Raw genomic sequence first — 22,583 nt, forward strand, 5'->3', positions numbered from 1 at the left:
AAACAGCCCGAATCAGACACCTTTGCACTGTATCATTGCCTGATATGAAACATAGTCAGGTATTTTATTTTCCTCCTTCATTATAAGTGCACAGATTTTCCATATGTCTAGATACCTATATACTAAATAGCAAGAAAAATAGATTATTTCTTTGCCTGAAAAGGCAAAGCACTAGCTCTGTTATCAGAGGCAGGCTGAGTTATGGCTTTATTTGGATTCCAGTCTGTTAGTTCCTCTCTGTGAATAACCAATTATGATTCATCTTTCCAAATACCAGTTATTTCATAAATCCTGCTGGAGAGCACAGCAGTGTAGCTAAAGTGCTGTCATGGAGCTCTACCCATAAAGTCACTGATGCAGTTATAATATATCTGCACATAATTTAATTCCCTTGTTGCATGCCATGAAGGTATGCATTCCCATACGCTCACATTTAAAATCCTTTAATTAAGGATGCTCTTCCTTGTCTCCTGTATATATTTAGAATTCTAAACAGGTACTGTTTTTAAAGTATTCAAGAGATTTGATTGAGCCTTCCATTTCATATAGTAAAAGCCAGATTTTCTTTTCAGAAACCTCTAGTTTCTATGTCACAAGATGATTATTTTACTTAGTCATTATGATAAAAAGTCCTGAATTTCTGGCGTGTCCTGGTTTTGCAATAATTTAATAATTTCCCTTCCACATTTGCTTTTGCAAATTGTGTCTGTTACAGAAAGTTATTTCTGCAGTGTCCTGAAAGAAATGAAAATGTTAGTGTTCTCCAGAATTTTCAGGAGGTCTTATGTTGTCTCAGGACCCAATACGCCCCACTCTGCTGTTGCTGCAGCACAGTAGCCTATTCCACTGTTCAAACATACAGTATCAGGAAGCAAACTGAACAACTGAAAGTGTGCTCATCATTGTGAATTAGAAGTTTGTATTAGGGTACCATTTTTTCAAATCTGAAAGGTTCAATGCATTTTAGTATTAAAAAAAAATTCTGAAATAAAAAGCAGAAGACCACTTTATTAAATAAGAAAAGTTAGGTTAAGAAAAAGAATATTATGGGAGAGAAACCTTCATTGCACTGCAACATTAGGAAAACTGATCTAGTAAAGATAGTAAAATACTATCTTCAGTATATACTAAAATATATATCTCCTATATACTATAGGAGATAGTAAAATACTTAGTTCATAAACAATCCCAAGTCTAGTTAGTTTAAGCAGTACCTACAGTGAAAGAGATTGAAAGAAAATATCTGGGAAAACTTATTTGCATTTCTCACAAAAAAGTTATTGTTAAAAATTCTGATTTGTTTATTACAAACAGGCTGTTCAGTGCTTATCTCAAACATGCATGGACCTTAATCACCTAAGAATTACTGCAAGATTCACTTTAGTTTCAGTAGGATGAGAATCTTACCTAACGAACTAATGGTTTGCTAGCCCATTGTTCAAAACTCAGTATCTTAACTCTGTAAAGGCTAAACTTTTTGCCTTCGTTTAGGTGTAGCAGACACAGTATGTGCTGCTACGTGTGGAGTAAGAAGTTAAACCCCAAATGTTTCCTTTATTTAATGATAAGCATTAAAGTTATAAAAAGAACAGCCAGTGAACAGAGAAGACAACTTGTCAAACATAATCAAATTTTGTATTGAAGCAGGTCTCTCATTACTCACTGCTATTTCAAGTGATTTGGTATTTCTGAAAGAATTTACTGTGATATGTTGCAACACAATTGCAGATGATTTTATAAGTATCCACTTAGTGGGATTTACCGGAACAGTACCTTTCTCTTAGCTTTGAGCTGCTCATGGTATTTGTTGGATGTGTCACCTGGTATTTCTCCTCCCCAGAGGGTAATTCCCACCATGGAATAAGTGATGCCCATGACAAGCAGTGGAAAGCAGTAGACCAGCACAATCACAATAACATGATACCTGCAACGAGAAGGTATTAAGGGAGTAAGCGCTTTCAGAGGAGCTATACCAATGGAATGGGCTGCTAGAAGTCAAGACTGATACTTTAAAACAAAGCATGTTTTGTATTAACTGGCTAGTCCTTGGTGTTTTCACTGTCTTTTTGAAAGTCTTGGATTGCACTGCAAATTTATGTGCATTTTAATGTATGTGATTTGTGGGGTGTCTAATGCTGGGCCTGCACTAGTATGTATTATGAATGACTCTGTAGTTATCATGATTAGTGACTGCAGAATAAGATGTGTTTGTCCATAACCAGCTGAGCTGATATAATTGCACAGCCAAGTATCATGAGGGCAAGCTAGACATTTGGAGTTCTATTCTGGACCATAAATGAAAGAGGAAAATAAATATTTTAGTGATATATTGATGCAAAACACCTGATAAGAGTCCTGTCACCCACTATTCTTCATATGGCAAATCTGTTCCACATAGACAACACAGATCTGTGACTTGTGTGCAGTATAGTCCCCACTGCTGATGTAAACTCTGGTAAAAAAAAGATAATTGCTTTTGCCTCCTTTTAGTTCCTGGTTAAATGCCAACTTCAGATAAAATCCTAGTGAATGATCAGTGAAGAATCCCCTGATGTCACTGAGTGTGACCTTTCTGCCCTAAAGAGAAATGTCTGTGTACAGCTCCTAAAGTGATAAAAATTGCACATGACCGGGACTTCTTTCACCTGCCTTAAAAAGAGCAAAAGGTCAAATTTGATTCCAGATGGTTACACAGGCTTTGAGCCTTGAACACAATGTTTTTCTTAAATGTCACTGCAGACATGAAAGGACAGATGCCTAAGTAGCCACTTACTCCTAATTCTACTAGAGGGACAAACAGGATATATTTAATTTAATTGACTTATATTCTCACTTTCAGAAAGTGGAACCAGTTGCAGGTTATCCAGTTTTCTCTTTTGGACTAATATCTGACATAAGTAATTGTTACAGTGTAACAGAATGACGTGGCAAAATCCAGCCCTCCTATGAAGAGATCTAGAGAAAAAATCTGGTTAGGACCTTCTCATTCTCTACAATTACTTGAAAGGAGATTGTAGTGAGGTGGGTGTTTGTCTCTTCTCCCTAGTTACAAGAGAAGAAATGGCTGCAGGCTGTGCCAGGGAAGGTTTAGACTGAATATTAGGATTTTTTTTTTTAAATGGCAAGGGTTGTCCAGCATTGTTACAGGCTGCCCAGAGGAGCAATTGATTCACCATCCCTGGATATATTTAAAATATGCATATACGGCACTTAGGGACATGGTCTAGTGGTGGACTTGGTAGTGTAAGGTTAGTGCTTGGACTTGATGACCTTAGAGGTCTTTTCCAACCTAAGGGCTTCTAAGGAGAGACTAGAAATCCTTGTTTTCCTGGTTAGGATAAAGAGGAAGCTTGCTTTGGATTGCATGTTATGTTCCCAGTTCTGACTATCTCTGTCTCTATAGAAGTAGCCATCTTAGGTGGAGCAATGACAGTAAAAGTGTAGCACAGGAGGGAGCCCACTCAGAGACGTGGAAGAGAATAAATTTGTTCTGTTTATCACATATGATGCTTTACCATCCTTACTTAGAGAACTGGCTCTGCATTTCTCAGTGATCAAAGCTGTTAGTTATTCTGTGTGTAGAGTATCTGCAGGATGCTAGAGGGTTTGCCAAGTCCATTGCAAGTCTAGACACCATCATGCACAAGTTTAAAAGAACAAAAGCTTACGTAAAATGCTGTTTTGGGCCACCTGGCCATGCTACATAGCAAAGTGTTCTCCCAGGCATCACCTTGGTTATGGAGTATAGGCACTGGGGAAAGGCCAACAGGAATGCCAAAATCCATATGCTCCCAATGACCACCTTGGTAGCAGTTGCAGAGAGCCTAGGTTTCAAGGGATCAATAATGGCCATATATCTGTAAAAGAAAGCAAAAAGTAAGAACTCTTCAGAGATTCATATGTATCTAAATCAGTTAAAGCTTAGTATAAAAGAGAAAGGTAAAAGCAGAGATATTTTTCTTCCTGCAGTTCTGATGTCATTGTGCTCTGTGTGGTTCAGCTCCAATGAAGAAGTTTCATTGGATATCATTTTACAGCCATGGGACACCCAGTTAATCATATATATATCAGTAGAGAAACTATTTTGTTAAGAGAAGGACCATTCTGTTACTGTACAGCCTGATTGAAAAGCAACAATGCAGCTGGATCCTCTGTTACTCTGCTAGGTCATACAGCATTTATTTCTAGTACAAAAATTTACAGCCAAGCTGTCAGGATTATTAGTCATCTGTCCCAAAGCTACAGGAACCTGATAAGTCCACATGCATTTATTTCAAAGAACACTGGAGCAAGTGATTCATACAGAGGCTGAGGGAAGGGTCGATTTAGAACTGGTAAAAGCACTAAGGGAAATAGATGTATAAAGCAAGAAAACATCTCATTTGCCTCTTTGCTCAGTTCCCATACTGCCAGGTAGGATAGCATTTTTTTGTGCTGCCCCATAGTTGTGTTTGCAATTCATGTATGCTGGAAACCTTAGAAGAACATGCATAAAATAATCAAAAAATTCCCTCTAAGTAATTACAATGTAGAAGCTTAGGGGAAAAAAACTATGAGAGAGAGCATCTAGACAGACAGTAATAGAAAAACAAGTCTTATTTTCTGTCTTTTGATCTTTCTTATAGATACAAGGAACAAGGGAGACACAAAATTTGTATCAACCATTTTTTGGTGAGTATGTTGTGTTTGCTGCAATTGAAAGACTTGTACTCATTTCAAGTGAAAGAAGGAGTGATATATTTTAATTGTTACAGTACACATTGGCAGACTTGCCCAAGAATTTTAGGTACAGACATTAACCATGAGACAATAACAAAAATATTTGTAAGATAATGTTCCTGATAAGAATTTGTGCAAGAATCTTCTGCATCCATATTTACCTGCAGTGGTACACAAAATTCACTCAAGATAGTCTTATTTTTTTGAAAACTTTATACTTGACAGATGAGTAATTACAGAACAGATGCTTGTTTTAGCAAAGCTATCTTTGTTTATAGTTAATGATAGAATATGTGATAAATCCAGCACTGGTCAGAATAGTGCTATGCCTTCTCTAGCAGACATGATAACTGCCCTAGTATCTTAAAACACCTAAATGCTGTCAGAAACAGGGAGTGATCTAAAAAAGTTTCAGTTCTGAATCATCAATTTCCTTATATAGAATTTTAAGCTTGTTCATTTTTGCTTTTACTGCACTTTGATATTTTTTCTCCACAGAGTAAGAATTAGTTCCCCTCTCCTTTATGTGCCTTTTGGTTTTTTATTTCAGCTAAACTGGTGCTTTTGGTATTACATGCTATGAAATAGTTTTATTTGAGTGCTGGGTGTCTTCTGTTTCTTGAGAACGGCAGTTGGGTTGTTGCCTCCCTACCACCTAGCTCCTTTCTCCTCTGAAGAGTAAGTAGTGCTTGATAAAGAAGTCAGGTAGTCATGGACCCTGTCTTTCAAATTGAGCTGGATTTTGTGTGGACTGCCAACCACTGTCCAAATGTTTGATGGTCTTTACTTGTAGTAAGTGATAAGCCATAAATAAATAATCATTTTCACATGCTTGTGAGACTCTTAGGGCATCTCCTCCTTGCCTGGAATTATTCCTTCCAATTGCTACTTTTCTCCAGATTGCACATTGCAGTTATTTCATGTGCTACTGTCAGATTTCTATTACATTCACATTATTCTTATTCCCAGTTATATTATTCTTACTCCAAATAGATACCAACAGTAGTTCTTGTTTCCTAAGATAAAATTTGGTTGTTTTATCTTCCTGTCTGCCCTTTAAAGACATGGATTGTTTGGGTGAAATGACTCATACAGCTGTACTGATGGAAATTTTAACAATTGGCTGTCTGAGTAAGGTAAGTCAAAGGACAAGGATCAGATGAAAAGCAGGCTATTTATCTCTTGAGTTCAAATTTGAGTGATAAGCCAGCAGCCTAGCTATTGCACAAGATCGATTACAAATATGTAGCAGGCAGTCACTCTAATAAGCAAAATGGGAAGGAAGTAAGGGAACTTTGACTATTCCCTCAATAATATCTTTGTGCAGAATAGATGTAGCTGGAGAGTGTTTGACAGCTCTGTTACAGAGCCTTTGATAACAAATCTAAGTTACTCTACTTTGCCAGTACACTAACAATTACAGTGTGTTTTGTAAGCAGAAGTTCTCTAAGTGGCATTCCTTAGAAACAAAATTGCTTAAGTAATGTAGTGAGATATTGCTTTATAATGACAATTGTTACATTCACTCACTTGTCATACATGTTTGGTAGCATTTTCTTAGAGAAGCCGTCATTGACGCAAGTAAAGTAGAAAATGTGGAATGGCCATTCATTGCAGGTCAAAAACTATCTCCACATTTCAACAGAATCTGGATTTTATCTCCATAGCCAAAAGAAGCCTTGAAAAGAACTGAGTTCTTCCTGCACTGTTAGCTGTCATTTGCAAAGGAGATACACACGCTCCTGCTTATGATTTTGTTTGATGTAAATGTTATCTTGCCATTATGGGTATCAAAGGGTAGTTTGCATCTCTTTAGGCTCAATTTGAAGTAGCAGTAGCTAATTTTTCAGTTGGCTTTTGATCTCTCTCCATTCAGCAAGGGTGTTTCCAGCAGGAATGAAAGCTCCTCCTAGCACAGGCTAGAGGTTCCATGCTTTGGTGTTGCTCAGAAAATCAGTGAGGTAAGGAGGCTAAGGATGGGATAATGTGAATGTATGATGAGCATATTGCCCCTATATATTACAATTCCCCATGGCTGACAACTGTCTGTTGTGTTTCATAGTGCAGCTCTGTCATTATGGAGAATTTTTTTACTCTGGATTATAGTCTTACATATATTAAGAATGGCAAAATTCCAGTTACAAGGGGGAAGAGTAGACATGCTGTCTGAATTGTGCACTGAATGGTGCTGAACGTGGTGTAGAGGTAATAGGAATTCTTGAGTAGGCCAGGAGTGAAAGGAGTGAAAATGATGAGATAGAGGATCTAGCAAAAGAACTGAGACTGGGAAGCAGTTTGCTAAATGAAAAAATAGAAGTGAAGAGAGAAAAATGGGAAACTAATAGGAAAAGCAAAGAAAGGAGAATTGTAGAATAACAGCATATATAAATTGTGTTGAGAGGAGAGAATAAGAAAGGAAACTGGGGGTTGTGTAAGAGCAAAAGACATGACAAAAATCAGTCCTAGTGTACCAGAGATCCCAAGGTAAGTAGAACTGGTATAAAACCAGATAATTTTGGCAGTGTCGCTATGTGGTGGCAATCCCTTCTGCCTCTGCAAGTGTATGGGAGAGAACTCCCAGAGTTTTTCTTTGTGTAATCAGTCAACCATGAATAGCATGGAAGGGGAACAGCAGGACTTCATGGATGCTCTGATGTTGTCTGTCTTACAGACTGTTTTGCTACTCCACAGTTCTTTCAAGTCGTCTGAAATTCATCATAGAGTAAGCTGAGTTGGAAATGACCCATGAGAATCATTGAGTCCAACTCGTGACCCTGCAGAGGAGCATTCCCAAGAATCACACAGTGTGCCTGAGAGCATTATCCAAACACTTAATGAACTGAGACAGTGGTGCTGTGCCCACTGCCCTGAGGAGACTTTTCCAGTGCCCAAACATCCTCTGGGTGAAAAATCTTTTCCTAATGCCTGACCTAAACCTCCCCTGACTCACCTTCATGCTGTCCCTTGGGTCATCACTAGCCAAGAAAGTGAAGAAATCACTGCCCATCCCTCTGGTTTCCCTTGTGAGGATGTTAAAGACTGCAATGAGGTCTCCCCTCAAGTTTCCTCTTCTCTAGGCTGAACAAGCCAAGTGACCTCAGCTGCTCCTCATAAGGCTTCCTCTCCAGACCCTTCACCAGCCTTGTAGTCCTCCTCTAGATGCTCTCTAGATAGATTAATGCCTTCTTTATGTATGCAGTGCCTAAATTTATGCAGTTGTTCTGAAGCCAGTGACAAATGCAGAAACCCTCATAGGTTCACCATGTTCTGTGATATTTATGCACAGACCTTGTACCTCTCCACAGCTCATCTCCAAGGACAGTAGAAGATGGTACACATTTGAGCTGAAGAAGGATTTCTAATGGCTACAAGCAACTGAAGGCTTGTTACACCACTGAAAAGCATTCTGGAGCCACACAGACATTTTTTCAGTGGGGTGCTGTGCCAATTTGCTTTGCTGTCTTTGGACATTTAATGTTCAGTCTGTCACCGGGCTTGAGCAGTATGACTTCGTGCTGAATAAAGGGCTCTGAACTCCCACTGTGGTGGTTTGATTTAAAGATGGGACTTCTAATGCTTTCTCACTCCAGTGGGAGCTGCTGATAGTGCCACAGATAACTTACTCCATGCAACAAAGCAGGGATATGAATTATACGTTCCTGAAAGGAATGAACTGATACTCATTTATCACAACAAGCAAAAATCATTATTACCCCACCCAACAAAACATTTATACTTGGAAAATAATTATAAGACGGAATATGCGCATTTTGCTATGCAGGGATAGAAGTATGTGCAGGTAGAGACTCAAGCTAGCACTTCCAAGAACGTGGATTGCTCAACAGCTGCACCATTTTCTTCCGTGTATGACTCTAAAACATTTTTAGGTAGCACTTCAGTTTCATATGCACATCATTAGCACATGATTTTGTGGTTTGTGACCATATGACATCCCACTGTCATCACTTTTCTTACAGCTTTATCTTGTGTTAATCTTTGTCCCTAACTGATTACTACTGAAAGCAGCAAGAGTCTTTCCACTGAGCTTAATGAGAAATCATTCAGGCTGCATGATATAATGCCTGGTGCATCACGGTGTACTTGCTGCTGCACTCATTTCTTAGCTGCTGGGGTCAGAATAGATCCAGTTCCCTTCTGAACTGTTCTGTTTGTCTAGAGTCTATATTGTAGACTCTTCTCTTCTTGTGTCTTGGGTTCACCAAATCAAGAAAACCTGTTTTCTCTGAAACGAAAATAGGAACAGTCTTCTTTTGAGTAACACTGATAAACTCTTTAAGCCAGTAGTTTTAATGGCCTCATAATCATGTATCTCTCTTACAGTTTTCAAGTAACATGAGCCAAATAGCTGCTACATACTGTAAAAGCTTACAAAGTTTGTGTATTATCGTCCCAACAATAGAAAAGAGAAAAAAAATAAACCTAATTTGTCTTTTTGTAAAACAGCATACACTGGCTAACACAGCCAGGAAAACCTTGCATCTTTAACACATCATTTAGAAAATTGTGTCAAAAATACACAAGATGTTATTAAAACAAAATGATGTTCAAAATTGGATCCTACAAATGCCCATCTGGAGACACAGTTGGAAGCCTTTAATCATCCTAATTGATTTGTTTCACCTGTTTACAGTGTGTTTATAAACTCACATGGGTCAAAATGTAATAATCCCAGATTGTAACAGGAAATTGGAACTTGACAAAGGAAGAGACTGAGTGAAAAATCATTATGGTTGTATGTAAGTGGCTTGTCAACAGGAGATAGCAGAGCATGCTTCTTTCATGAGTACACAGAAGCTGTTATTCCCTCAAGACAGAAGCTGATTTTAAGACTTTGTATTTTGAATCAATTGGTATTTTAAAAGCTTAGGGAAATTGCTATCATTCCCTGCCCTTGTTTAGAACATTGCTGTGGAAAATTCTCCAAAAGGTAAGATATATAGAGTAGACTAAAGATGATGGAATGAACTTAGATTTAAAAGGCATTTTTTGTATGACGAAAACCAAATTTCTAACTTTTGTATTCTTTAATCTTTATCTGCAACCTACTAGAGTAAGGCTCCTTCTTTTCTTTAGGGACTGTTTTGTATTTATTTAGTCTGCCTTTCTCTGCAGGAAGAGTGTCTGTGGGCATTTCTTTAGGCCTATAACTCACTGTTGAGAAAGACTGGTTTTGATGCCTGGAAGGGTCTGTTGTGCAGTGCTAATGCCATAAAGGAAGTGTGTAACAACGTGACAGATAAACACATGGTACATTTGAGAGATCAGTGGATGATATCCCAGTGGTATAGCTTGGCCTTGATTTATCCAGAAGAATGTGTGTTGCTCTGGGTGAATGGCTATTTGTGCTTTGAGCAGAGGGAAACACTGAAGTTTTTTTGAAATTAGGAGTAGCTTCCAATGCCTTGCTTCCAAGTACCTCTTACCTAAAACCAGTAATATTGAAACTCTTCAGGATGGCTGAGCTCTCATAAACAGTGCTTTCTGCTTGGGGAGGATCTGGTAACTGACAATGGGCTAGATTTTTATGGGTGTGTAAGTGATTTTACCCAATGTATTCTATAGTTATGAATATTGATAGAAAAGGGATAAAAGTTTTCTTTGGTCTGTCTCATAAAATGATAGATTGACTTCCCCTGACAGAAAGGTTTCTGTTTCTCCTTTTCTTTCAATATTATCTACCTGGGCTATCAAGGACGAGTATCAGTGTGAAGTCTGTAGAAACAGCTCCAGCTGCATAAAACCACTGTTAGTGTCTATATTTCTGCCCCTGTCATGTAGGTGGCTTCCTTCTTGTTTCTGCAGTTATCTTGAAATAATTTTATTTTAGGGAAACACAAATATGTGAAGGATACAACTTTCTCTCCTGGTTGGTAAATTAGTCAGAAAAACATGCATTTAGACAATAATATTTAAGAAAATAAATAAATAAAACAAACCTCTTTCTGCAAAAAATTCATCACTCCAGCCCTTGACTAACTTTTAAAAGTACCAGAGGCTACATTGCATAAACCACAGAACATATTTTAATAGTTTTAATTAAATTATTAATAAGAGTATGTATTTAAGGCTACGACTCTTTCTAAAACAAACTTCTTGTTTGAACATAAGGTTCAAGCTTATTGGATATTTCCTGTCTGGACCAAGAAATCTGGGGGATTGCTGCTGTTGCAAATGTTGCTTATATTTCTTAAGATACTGGTGTATCAACCTTTTTTTTTTTACAGCACCTTTTGAAAGCAGCTTATTAAATAGAATATTTACTCAGTACAAAACAAAAAGGAAAAAATAACTGTTATGCATGTATCTTTTTCCTGGACTGCCCCAGCATATTGTTAGTAATGTAATTCTGACATAAATCTTGACCAAAACAGCAAAAGAAATCCTGTTATTTTGCCCAATCACTATGAAATTGTACCATTGAAAGAAAAGGTTTATTTTTCCTAGGCTACTGCATGCTGAATCCTGTTGCCATTGCATCAAAATGTTCTGCAGAAACTATTTCACCTCTTTACTAAGAGAGAAAGAAAGAGAATTGTCAAATTTTCAAAATATTTTTAGACCCCCAGATAATAGATAGTCTTTAATGTTTCAGCTCACGATATTTGAACTTTCTCTCCAGTTCTGAGAACTAGTATTTTTCAGGGGGCAGCCCAGGTACTGGAACCCACAAATAAGATGTGCTTCACCTTCAAATACTCTTTGAGGAAGACAGGAAGATGGGGAAGGGATTTCCTCTTTGAATTCTATAGTTTGACTGGCAAACTAAGAATAGAAATAATAGTGACAATTTCTAAAGCATATCTTGCATTTTTCCCCTTCAGGATGTGCAGTGGCCAAGGCTGATTCTTGAAGTCGTGATTTTCAAGTCATCCATTAGTTTGGAAAAAACCCATTGTATTGCACTTTAGTGTGGTAGTAGGGGTATGGCAGGCAGTGTCTTCTGTAGTTATGTGTCACTGGAGGCTTTAGGAAAAGCCAGCTGACAGTGAAGTGGCATTTCTTTTCACCATTTCTTCTGGTGAAAATATTCTCAGATATAAGGGGGAGATCTCTAGCCTGTGAAGCACAAGAAACCTGAAAAAAAACTCCATCTCCATTTTTATTTTTCATGTTCTGATGCTCCTCTCTCTCTCACAAGTCTTCAGTGCAAATTCTCACTTCTTTTACATGAAAACCATTTACTTTGAGACCTCTAAATCTAAGGGAAAGAGAATGAGAGAGGGGCCAAAGGCTACAGTTGTGTTTGAGCTGAGGTCTGTGCCAGGTCTGGCAGCTGGCTTGACAGTGCAGGCTGCCTGTCTGTCACTGCTTTGGCCTCCTCCATTCACCCGTGAGCCAAGCACAAAACACTTGGTCCCAAGCTCATGTTCAAGGATGCAAGCACCAATAGACCTTCTTCATTGCATCTTCTGCTGACACTGCTACCATATAACCACAGCACAGAGTCATGCCCTGTGCACTCCATATCTTAACCTGCTAGAAATGTTTGAGATCATTTTCACACATACACATTTCCCTGTACTTTAATATTTCTGAGCACACAAGGCAGGTAACAGATATTTAATAGCAGATAATGGATCGTTTGGAAGGAATATCGGTTTATAATGTTTATGGTGCATGAAGGCCTTGAGCAATTTGTCCCAGGAATGGGAAATCAGGCGGAGACTGATACCAAAATGTATTCTACTGCTAAGATAAGACATTTTACAGTGTGCCAGCTGCCTACTTCATAATTTCAGTAACGTTAATTTATAGGGCTTGTGGTACTATTTTGTGACAATAATAACTGCTCATACAGAATACACATGGAGAGATTGAAGAGCTTAAGTGATATTTTGAGGATGTGTGTATACATGATGAGTTTGGTTTTTATTTTATAAGGTGAATCATGCGTTTATGTCTCATATCTGTCTTCTGTTACAAGCTTGTATCCTATTACTTTTGCTTGAGTCTGAGTGTGTAGAGGGATTATTAACAGCCATCAGTAACTGAACAGTGTCACAGAAAAAAAGAAAACTGACCCAGTATATGTGTGCCTCTGTAGATATATTAAAAGTGAGAAAATAAGGTGGGAAACTAGAATGACAGGTACGGAATAAGGACATACATATGCATGCTAGAAACTAGGTAATACTAGGGTTCATAAAAAAGAGAGAAGACTGTGCAAGAAAAGAAATAAAACTGAATATTAAATATAAAGTCACATAAAATGAAACAAATGGTTTTTACCTTCAAATACCAAAAACTTGCTGGCATACTAGAAAGAAAAGAAATGCTAAGATATGAATAGGATCAGCAACTACTCATCATTACTATTAGAATACTTTTAAGTCCAGAGGAGTTGCTTTTATAAAGAGTTAAATTAATTGAGGTGAGAAAATCATTATGGAATTGCAGAGAGAAAAGTAACTGAGAAAGTAATACAGTAAATGTGCTAAAACCAGGAAAAAATGCACAGTACTAAGTGCTCCACCTAAGGCACCTTATTTTGTGCGATATTGCTGTATCTCCAAACTTACACTGTTACCATCAAGTATCTGCAGAGAATTTTTATGCCTACACACAGAACTGGTATAATGAAGCAATCTTTTGACTCAAAATTAATTGCTGGCACACCTGAACCACCTTCTTTGCATGCTAAGATCTTGTAGAAAAGGACAGCAGGTCTTCAATGGTCGGGTGGACTAAATTCTGCGTAATGTACTGTCATTAGTATGTCCAGGAACTGTACTGAAGTCACATATTGTATTGTCATGATCACAGCTGGAGTTTAGGATCTTGGATGGACCCTTTAGGATCATGCACTTGTCAGTGACAAGGGCATATTGGCTCCAGAATTATCTCTTATTCAGTTTGTCTTGGACTATTTACCAGTTTATCCCCATAACATTGCTAAAGGAGCTGTTGCACTGGAAGCAATGGAACTGTGGAACTGTGCAGCACAAGCTGCCGAAGCATGCAGGAGTGAATGCCCGTGAAGCAGCACAGTGTAAAATCTCTGCTGCTTCTGGTGCCTGAAACAATTGGGTTTGAGCTGGGTTTGTGGCATCTCTGCAGTAGACTGCAAAGAGCCTGTTGGAAAAGGAGGAAGCAGGGGGGAAAAACCAACAACCCACACCAGGAAGGGATGGTCAGAAGTATAAATAAACCCACATAAATCTGAGTCTGTGTTCAATGATCAGGATATCCAGTCTTGGATACTTTCATCCTCAATTCCACGTGCAGTTCACCTGCACTGCAGGAAGTGCCTAGTCCACAAAACTCTGTCAGTCCAGTAATCTCACAGTTCACACAACTTAGAATGTTCTACAGAATCAGATGTTAAAGGAAACATGTACAGTCCATGACCTCTGCTCAGTGATGTCCAGGTCCACAGTCATGCATTTGTGCTCTATGAGCATTTGGATGCTCTAAAGCAATCAGTGGAGCCTATCACAACATACTTTTTAGTGAGTTATAACCCATAACCTTTAGTATTTTGGGATGGTAACAATTTCTAAAGGAAAATAATCTGATCCCATAATTTCAGTTCCCTCAGCAGCTTTATCCTAATTTGTAGCTTTTGTTGGTTTAATTTTTATTTTTTTTTTTATTAAAAGAACATGTAAGGGTGTTTACTGGGTTAAAATGACTGAACTTTTACAAAAGGTAAATGAGTACCAAAGTTTTAAAATACATCCACCCAGCAGATCTTTGCTCTGGAATAGGGCAGTCTGTACATCCAAGGACATTCCTTGGGATTTATTTTGAGTCTTAGGTTTCTTCAACTTGGCAGAATTGTTTAGCAGAGGTAGCCGTGGAATGTTCAAAGGCACTGAATGCATCAAGTGTGATTTGGTATAAAAGGAAAAGGAACAGCAGTGAGAATAGGGAAGAGGGATACACTGCTCTTCCATTTGTTTTACATGATGCTGCACAGTACTACAAAGAGCTTACCTAAACACAGCTATGGCACTGTTCATTGGGAAGATTTTAATTTATCTTTGGAGACAGGTGAACTTGGGGGATGGGATGGGGGTGCAAACTGTGATTTCTTTAGGGGATTTTCAGACAAGAACTAGATCAGAGTAAGTAACTAGTTATTTACTCCTGAGCCATCAGCATTTGCATTGCTAAACAAAGGAAAACATTTCCAATATATGTATCTATCCATTGCACTTTAGTTAGTGTGGAACAAAGCTATTTTCTCTCACCCTGAAATGTAGTATACATTGCTAAGGAACTGAGTATTCACTTTTGTTCCCAGTTTCCTAGCATACATTTAGAAACTGCCAAAGTAGTAAGTACTACATCTCTGTGGATAATTTTGTCAGGAAAAATTAAATAAGATATTACTCAGAGCATCCAAGTAACTGTTCAACTAATGACTTGATGAGCTGCAGCAGTAACTATTAAATGCGCAGCTTGAACTGCTTAAGTACTTCAACTAAAACCCTTTTATGTTTCTGAAAACCTCAGGCTAGATGAGAGTCTTAAGTGAAACTCCAAAAGACAATAAAAGAAATCTGTGCCTGGTCAAAGGTAGTTGCACTGCTGTTACACTACCTTTTAAATTTTTAATGGGGATTAACAGTTGAGGAGATACATCACTGATAGGAGGAAAGTGCTCTGATTTCCTCATGTCTTCTCCCATCCTCAGAGCAGAAAAGTAAAAAAGTTGCCAAGAATCTCATTTGCTCTTTCATTTCTAGCTTTACAGAACAGAAATGTGTCCAGCTGAGAATGCCACTGAAAATTTGCAATTAGTAGGGCAAACAGAAGAGTATTATTATGAACTTGTCCACAAGCACAAAAGGCACAACAGTGTTCCCCAATCTTTGTGCCTGTAAATGAGAAATAACATTTCAGAAGGTGGATTGAACCTTGTAAAATCTTAGCTACTATCACTTGGAAATACTGCAGTTCTGACAAGTCAGTTTAGTAAGATATATAATGTGATTTGAATATGTAAAAAGTAGTTTAGTGAGTAATTCCAGTGCATTGATAAAAAGCATAAAATATCTGAAATACAAATCAGTCTGTTTTTCTAAAAAGAAAAAAAATCAGTAAGTTATATCTCCAGCACAGAAAACATGGAAACAATAATAAAGAAAGAAGCATTTTCCAGGGGAGACTCACAGCAGTCTCTGAAAAACAGAGTCCATTAATGCAGCTGTGTAGGAAACCCAGCAACTACATTTCCCCTTTGCTGTATAGACACTACAGCTGTCCTAGTCCATTGTTATCAGGAATACAAATGTAAAGTTTTTGTGATCTTTTTTCTTTGATAGTCACAAAACTTTATTTTGCTTCAAGAAATCAGAAAAAAACCTGAGCACTTTGAAACTATGTTCTTATCAGACTTCCAGATATGCACAGATGGCAACGTAAATAGTCTCATTATTTAAAATCAGCAGGAACAAAGCATCTCAGAGCTGACTGTGAGAAAAGCTATTAAAAACAGGGTCTGAAGTGATTTCTGAAGAGGAGGCAAATGCCTCTGCCATCTGCAGAAATACAGAGAAGAGGGAAATTTGAAATCCTCTCCCTTTACACACAATCTCTACAACTCCTTATCATTATGCATTAGAAGACTGGCTGAGAGATAGTGTTTTCACAGTGGGAAGCAAAACCCTGAGTTGCTGTTACAGTTGCTGTTAAGTATTGCAAGATGGAACACAGCAGCTAAAGTCAAACAGAGAGAGGAAATGCTTGTTATAAAAGAAAGCAGAAGAATAAAAACAGTGAAATACTGAAGAAGAAAGACCAAAGACCAGGAAAAAAAGTGTGTTAGGGAGAGATCCTAAAGAAGTGCAGAGAAGCACAATGAATGAACTATTGAGATCTTCACCTCTCATCACTATGATTATTATCTCTGTATTTTTATTTTGGCAGAGAACCTGATCTCAATCTCTCACCCCTAAACTTTTCTCTTTTCTCACCTGTCCACAGCGATTGCTGTCATGGAGTAGATGCTGGCGAAGACAGCTGTGATTGGGAAGAAGTTGTGGAAGCGGCAGTAAGCCTCTCCAAAGTACCACTCGCTGTGCAGCGCATAGATGAAGTTGATTAGAGTATTGAAAGCAGCCATGGAGGCATCAGAGAAGGCCAGATTCACCAGGAAGTAATTTGTCACCGTCCTCATGCGCTTGTGAGCCAGGATAATCCAGATGACAATAAGATTTCCAAAAACGGCCACTGCCACCACACCACCATAAGCCAGAGACCACAGGGCAATGCGCCAAGAAGGTTGTACGAACTGATTGGAGAAGTTGCCTGCTGAGGAGGCTACAGGGGCAGAAGCATTTGCAGCTGGTGCTTCCAGAGCCTGTCCCCAGGGATCACCTGCTTCAGCAATGCTCACATTCCACCTGCTGCTCATGTTCCACTTGGCTGTGGGGTCCGAAGTCATCTTGGGTGTTTCTCTCTTCCAGGAATGATGTACCTGTCCCACCTCCCTCTCCCAACCCTCCCAAAACCTCACTAACAGATAAGAAAGGGGAAGTAAGGCAGCACAGCAGGTACTGGGGAGGAGAGCTGTTAGAAGAGATCTTTGGCAATGCTGTTCAAACTGTTAGAAATGCTCTAAAAGACACGTCAGGAGAGCTACCTCGGAGTAGACAGTATCCTGTTTCTCCTCTGTGCAGCCTCCTGCTTTTGATTTTGCTGAAGGAGAAGGGGACTGGGAGCCAAGGCACATTTTATAGGCTTGTGAGTTCCCAGCGTCACGAAGGGAGTGGAGCGATAAGCTCCATCGGCTGGTAAGCTAACACCTCTTTGCCTCTGCTCTCCCTCCCCTTGCATTTCATTCGTTGCCAGCAGCAGGCACTTTCAGGAGCTGTGGAAAGCATCACAGGGAAAACGAATTCTCATCTCGTTTATGTTGAGAGATTTGTTTTATATTGTCTTTCTTAAAGTTTCATTATTGTGCTTCCTTTTTTAAATAGCCTTTTTGCCCTGTATTTGTAGGGCTAATCAGCTGGCTTAGTTGAAATTCCCAGGACTGAGGCTGCCTTTTTATTAAAGCTCTTTCCAGATGAATTTATTCCAGATCAATTCAGAGCTGCTTTTTTTGTTGCTCTATTTTCATTTAGTATACACTTTCTTTTAAACCTTTCTGTTACCTACAGATTTAGAATAGTGACTCTTTCAGACAAACAAATACGTTCTGCTGCTCTCTATTTTCACTTTTCATTCTGTAATATGTAATTGATATCAAGAAACATTTATAAAGCCATTTGCATGTTTACTGAAACAGTATGCAGCCCATAGGTGTCCCTAGTTATGGGCAAAATATTAGGGGTTTGTTTTATTTGCATCTTTGGAAAAAAAAATACTTCAGTTCTTGTTCCTGATTTGCATTTATTTCACACTTAGTGCTATTATTATTTTGAGCAACCAAAATTTTAATATGCAATGATTCCTATAATGGTCGAAAAGGGTAAATGAGGAAATTTAACACTTGATGTTTTCACATCCAAAATCAGTTTTCTTGTTAATATGTTAATAACAGCTGGCATTAGGAATGCAAGGATTGATTGCAAGGGACTTCAACTAACAAACCTTTGTTATTCAATAGGCTGCAGTCTTAAGGGAGAAAATGTCTTCTAGTGCCAATCTTCCATGTTTCAACAATTTAGAGCTACTACTTGTCATCAGCAGAGGTTTCAATTGTATCACAGCAGTGGAAGCTATTCAATGTCCCTATCAGCAATGACACATTCAGTACTTTTTAAACAAAAGCTTCAAACAAAAATCGAATACTCCTGTGTACCACTTCTCCCTGATGTATTTACCCAGTGGAAGCAGTGCCTGCACTTTAATTGTCAGGTCTTCACTGCAGTTTTAATTAGAATGAATGTAATTGTGGCTGTTTCCATATGAGCTTTTACCAATTTACCCCAGCCCAAGCAGCTGTCCATGTCAGGCTTAGAAGCTTTGCTGAAAACCACAGAAGCTCTGCTGTAAATCACCTGGTGCTACAGCACGTCTAGAGTCCACCCATGCACTGCAGATGCTTTTAACAGGAAAGTCACTGGAGTTAATCCCACAGTTCCATTTTGAATTCTAAATCTTCCACCTGCCTCTTCTTTCTTCTTCTCCCTGGAGGCAAGCCTGAAGAAAGCCATTGCAGACAATCTCTGTCAGTTTGAGAGATGAAAAATTTAAATGGTGGTTCCAAAGAGTCAGGAACAATGACTAGTTATAACAGAGAGTTGGACACTCAACTTTTGATTCCAGCAGCTTCACTCAAGATTTTCATATGGCTGAAAGCCACAGTACAAACCCAGCCCCATGCCCTATACCTTTCCATCTTTATTCCCAAACTAGGAACTCCAGACTATCCTTTTACTGAGCTGATGTGTTTTTCACATTCTCACACCAGTTGCACAAATGTCCCACATGCTTCTGTTGCTTCTATCCATCTCTCCCAACCTCAGCTATATTCTTCCTTCATTTCAGCAGAGACACAGGTACCTTATTTCTAGCACAAAGTACTGACAAATGTGCAGTAGAGTGCGAGCATACAGGAGCAGAGTCCTGTAGAGCACTGTAGTGACTTCCCCTGTATAGGAACATAAAGGATCTGTGTTCAAACCACTTGCTGTAGTCCATGGAATCACATTCTGGTCACGTGTGAATTCTGTCTCAGGTTTCCCTGAAAAATATGCAATATCCAGTAGTGCTGCAAACTGGGGGCTGGATTTTGAGTTTGAAAGCAGAAGTCTAATTTCTTGTTCTGGAATGAAGCTTGTTCTAACTTTGTCATGAAAAATTGCTTGCCTTTGCATGCCAGGTGTTGAGGAGAGACCATTCCCATGTGTCTTGCCCTAATCATCTGTAGTGCCCCCAAGGGAATTTGTTCTCAATGCATTCCTAGTCACAATGTGAGAAGACAGAACAAGGCAACATCTCCTTATTCTAGCAGAAGTATAAGTAAACTGAGTCCTTGTGACTTACTTTAAACACAAATCAGGAAGCTTTTTGTAGTCTGTGTTTGTGTGATGTCAGCCAGGCCACCAGCACAGGAGTGTCAGCTTTGCGGTGTAGAAATCTAAGTGTCATTGATTCTGTCTTCCTCTTCAGAGGCACCCTGAGGAAATAAGCCATCCCTTTAGGGAAATTGTTATACACTATGTTCTTCTCCACCCCCTCGCCCCCACACATGAGAAGAAAAACTGTGGGGTACCATTGGCATAAAAGGACAACCTTTATTTTTTTATTAGCTCAGTAAGATGGATTGTATCAGCCTGCAGCATGTATTTGTCAAATGAGGTGGCTGAGTATCTGGAGTTGTTTTGTTTTGAGAAGTGGAAAACTGAACAGCACAGGACAAATGCTGGGCAGCTGGATCAGTCTCCCATGGTGTATATTTATGACTCCTTTTGGAGATGACTGTAAAAATTTTCTAGAATAAATTGTGTCGTTCTGGCTTTCATTCTTACTGAAACCACAGAGAAGTAGTTTGGTACAATCAATTGGAGAAAAACCAGATTCTCCTACATCTGAAGGACTACAACAAAAAAAATAGGGTGGTCTGCCTTGATAACATTTTACTTAACCAAGTAAGAAAAGATTTTAGACAGCCAGTCATTAATTGGATCTTACCTATAGAGGAAATTCACATATATAGTGATGTCAGCTGTGCTTCACCATCAAAATTTGTATTGATTACACATGTACTGATTGAAGTTTAGTCAGCTGAGGGTAATCAACATTGAGTTTCTTAAAAAGGTGCCACAATAGCTTTGTTGAAAACATTTGTATTAATAACTTCTGAGTAGCGTAATCTGCCTGACTGGGATGCACTTTATGCAAAGGAGTAGTACAAAAGACAAGTGATAGTAAAAGATTTTAAAATCATAGAAAATTCAGGGAGTTAGAAAGAAAGTGAGGCTTGGCAAGCCCTGGAAGGAGTAGGTCCTGGGAAATGTTAGACCTCATGCTTGCTAAGATCATGTGAAACTGCACCTGTGTAGTCAGTATATGATAAATAATATAATTATTAGATGTGATTAGATATAATTATTGTTTAAAGAATCATGAGAAACTATGTTAGGGGTTTGAGGGGGATCATGAGAAATCCATTCTTGGGTAAAATCAATGCATACAATAGAATAATGTAAGTTTAATAATTAATATGTAAGTTATATAATGACAGAGTATAAAAACATATTCAGCTCAAAACCAAGTCAGGTCAGATTTGGCTATGTGTACCACTGACACCCAGAGCTCTTTCATAAAGCACCTTCATATGATCATCCTGTGATTATGTGTTCCTGAATGCTAACACAAGGATCTGTGTGTTTTTCTCAGTCTCTCATAGACAATAGAGAGTAACTGTGTTTTCTGTGTTTTCTTCCAGAACTGTTACAGGTATGTGGTTTCTTAGACTAACTTTTCACCATTCCAGCTTATGTATATTTGCAGTGGGAATGTTTAATTTCCCACTCTTTAAGGCTATTACTCAATTTTAGAGTGACTTTCTTCTGGTCATCTGCTATCTGCTATTTCCTGATGGTCATTTGCTCTTTCGCTTTTCCACTGACTGCTACTTTGTGCTTGTGTGAAAGCATGTTATAATTTTAAACTGTGGTGAAACTTGTCATTATTAGCAGCTCCCCAGCTTCACAGAAACACTAGGAAATCTAAAAGATATATCCAAAGTGTGAACAGAAAACTAGCTGTGATTGTCTCTGCTTCTTCCTTTTTGTTATATAGATTGAAGCTGTTTTTTCACAGTTCCAGCTTAGCTGGCTCCTACTTAGTCAGAGTGGAAGCTAAGCTCCTGACTTAGCATCTTGACTAGAAGGTAGATTTAGAAGTTATTATTTTCTTAGCTATTTATGAGATTATGATTTAATTTGCTACAGGTCTTCTGGTGTATGTGAAGTTTTTGTTGGAAATTGTTCTTCCACTAATTTTTTCTGTGTGCTATGGGAATGAGAGACAGAGAATATCATCGTTATTGCACAAGTAGGGATTTGTGGTAAAATAGCAGCCTGCATAGTATCTCTATTTAGCATGAGTAATAACTGCATCATTAAGAGGTTGTACAAAGCCTGTCCTCTGTCCTTTCTTTTGTATATAGAACAGAGGGCATTGTGAAGTTTACATTGGTTTTGGATTTGCTTGCTTGATTAGGCTTAGCCTAATAACCTCTTTCCCTGCCTTGTTCCTCCAGTGCCCAGCTGGAAGAAATGATCCTTCAGCAGGAGCTTCTTTTTATTCTTCAGCTTTGATATCTCCCGTTCATCAGTCAGTCATGAAAAGGTTTAGGTAGGGCAGCAGAATTTATGCAATTTAAGGATGCTCAGCACTGTCCTATTTATCATGGCTGTGCACTTGCATTGTGCTGCCATCATGACAGTGCCAAACCACCTAGATTTTGAGCAGTTTGCTTTTATTTGTGTAGCTTAAAACACAGCTAGAAAACTCAGTTTGAACTTGGTTTCTGATAATTGTTTATGAATACAAAAGTCTTGTTCCTGTCACCAACTGCAAATGACTCAGTAGGATATTTAGCAGCTTCACAAGCATACAAATAAGGATGTTGCAGCAAAGGGGAAAGACCAAAATGAGAAATGTAGTGTGTGGCTCTTCATCATGGCTAGAGGGGGCCAAAAAGTGAGGAAAATCAGAACCGAAGAACTGATTAAAGACAGGTTTTCTTCTGGAAGCTGATGCTGAGATGCAAGTCCACTGGAACTATTTTTAGAATAAAATAAAACTCAATGTGTCTAGAGATGAGTTATGAGAAACAAACAGTAAGTAGAAATTAAGACTATTTTGAATTTCAGATAATACTTACAAATTATTTTGTATGAGAAAACTTTTTTCTTCCTGGATGAAAGATTTCTTCA

At 38.5% G+C, this 22,583-nt stretch overlaps 1 protein-coding gene across 2 annotated transcripts in view; it reads right to left on the reverse strand.

The window, feature by feature from the left end:
• Positions 1–17,419, reverse strand: part of TACR3 (tachykinin receptor 3) — a 38,892-nt gene extending 21,473 nt beyond the window's left edge. The window contains exons 1-4 of one of the 2 annotated variants that reach the window (XM_058837983.1): positions 17,330–17,419; positions 16,662–17,107; positions 3,669–3,857; positions 1,774–1,924 (exon numbers count right to left, since the gene is read on the reverse strand). In XM_058837983.1, coding sequence (XP_058693966.1) covers positions 1,774–1,924; positions 3,669–3,857; positions 16,662–17,107; positions 17,330–17,419 — 876 coding nt within the window. Of the gene's footprint in view, positions 1–1,773; positions 1,925–3,668; positions 3,858–16,661 lie in introns of both variants that reach the window. The other variant, XM_058837982.1, reaches the window with a different exon arrangement.
• Between the last annotated feature and the right edge of the window lie 5,164 nt (positions 17,420–22,583).

This window comes from Poecile atricapillus, chromosome 4 (assembly GCF_030490865.1).
Source record: "Poecile atricapillus isolate bPoeAtr1 chromosome 4, bPoeAtr1.hap1, whole genome shotgun sequence".
Classification (NCBI taxonomy): domain Eukaryota; kingdom Metazoa; phylum Chordata; class Aves; order Passeriformes; family Paridae; genus Poecile; species Poecile atricapillus.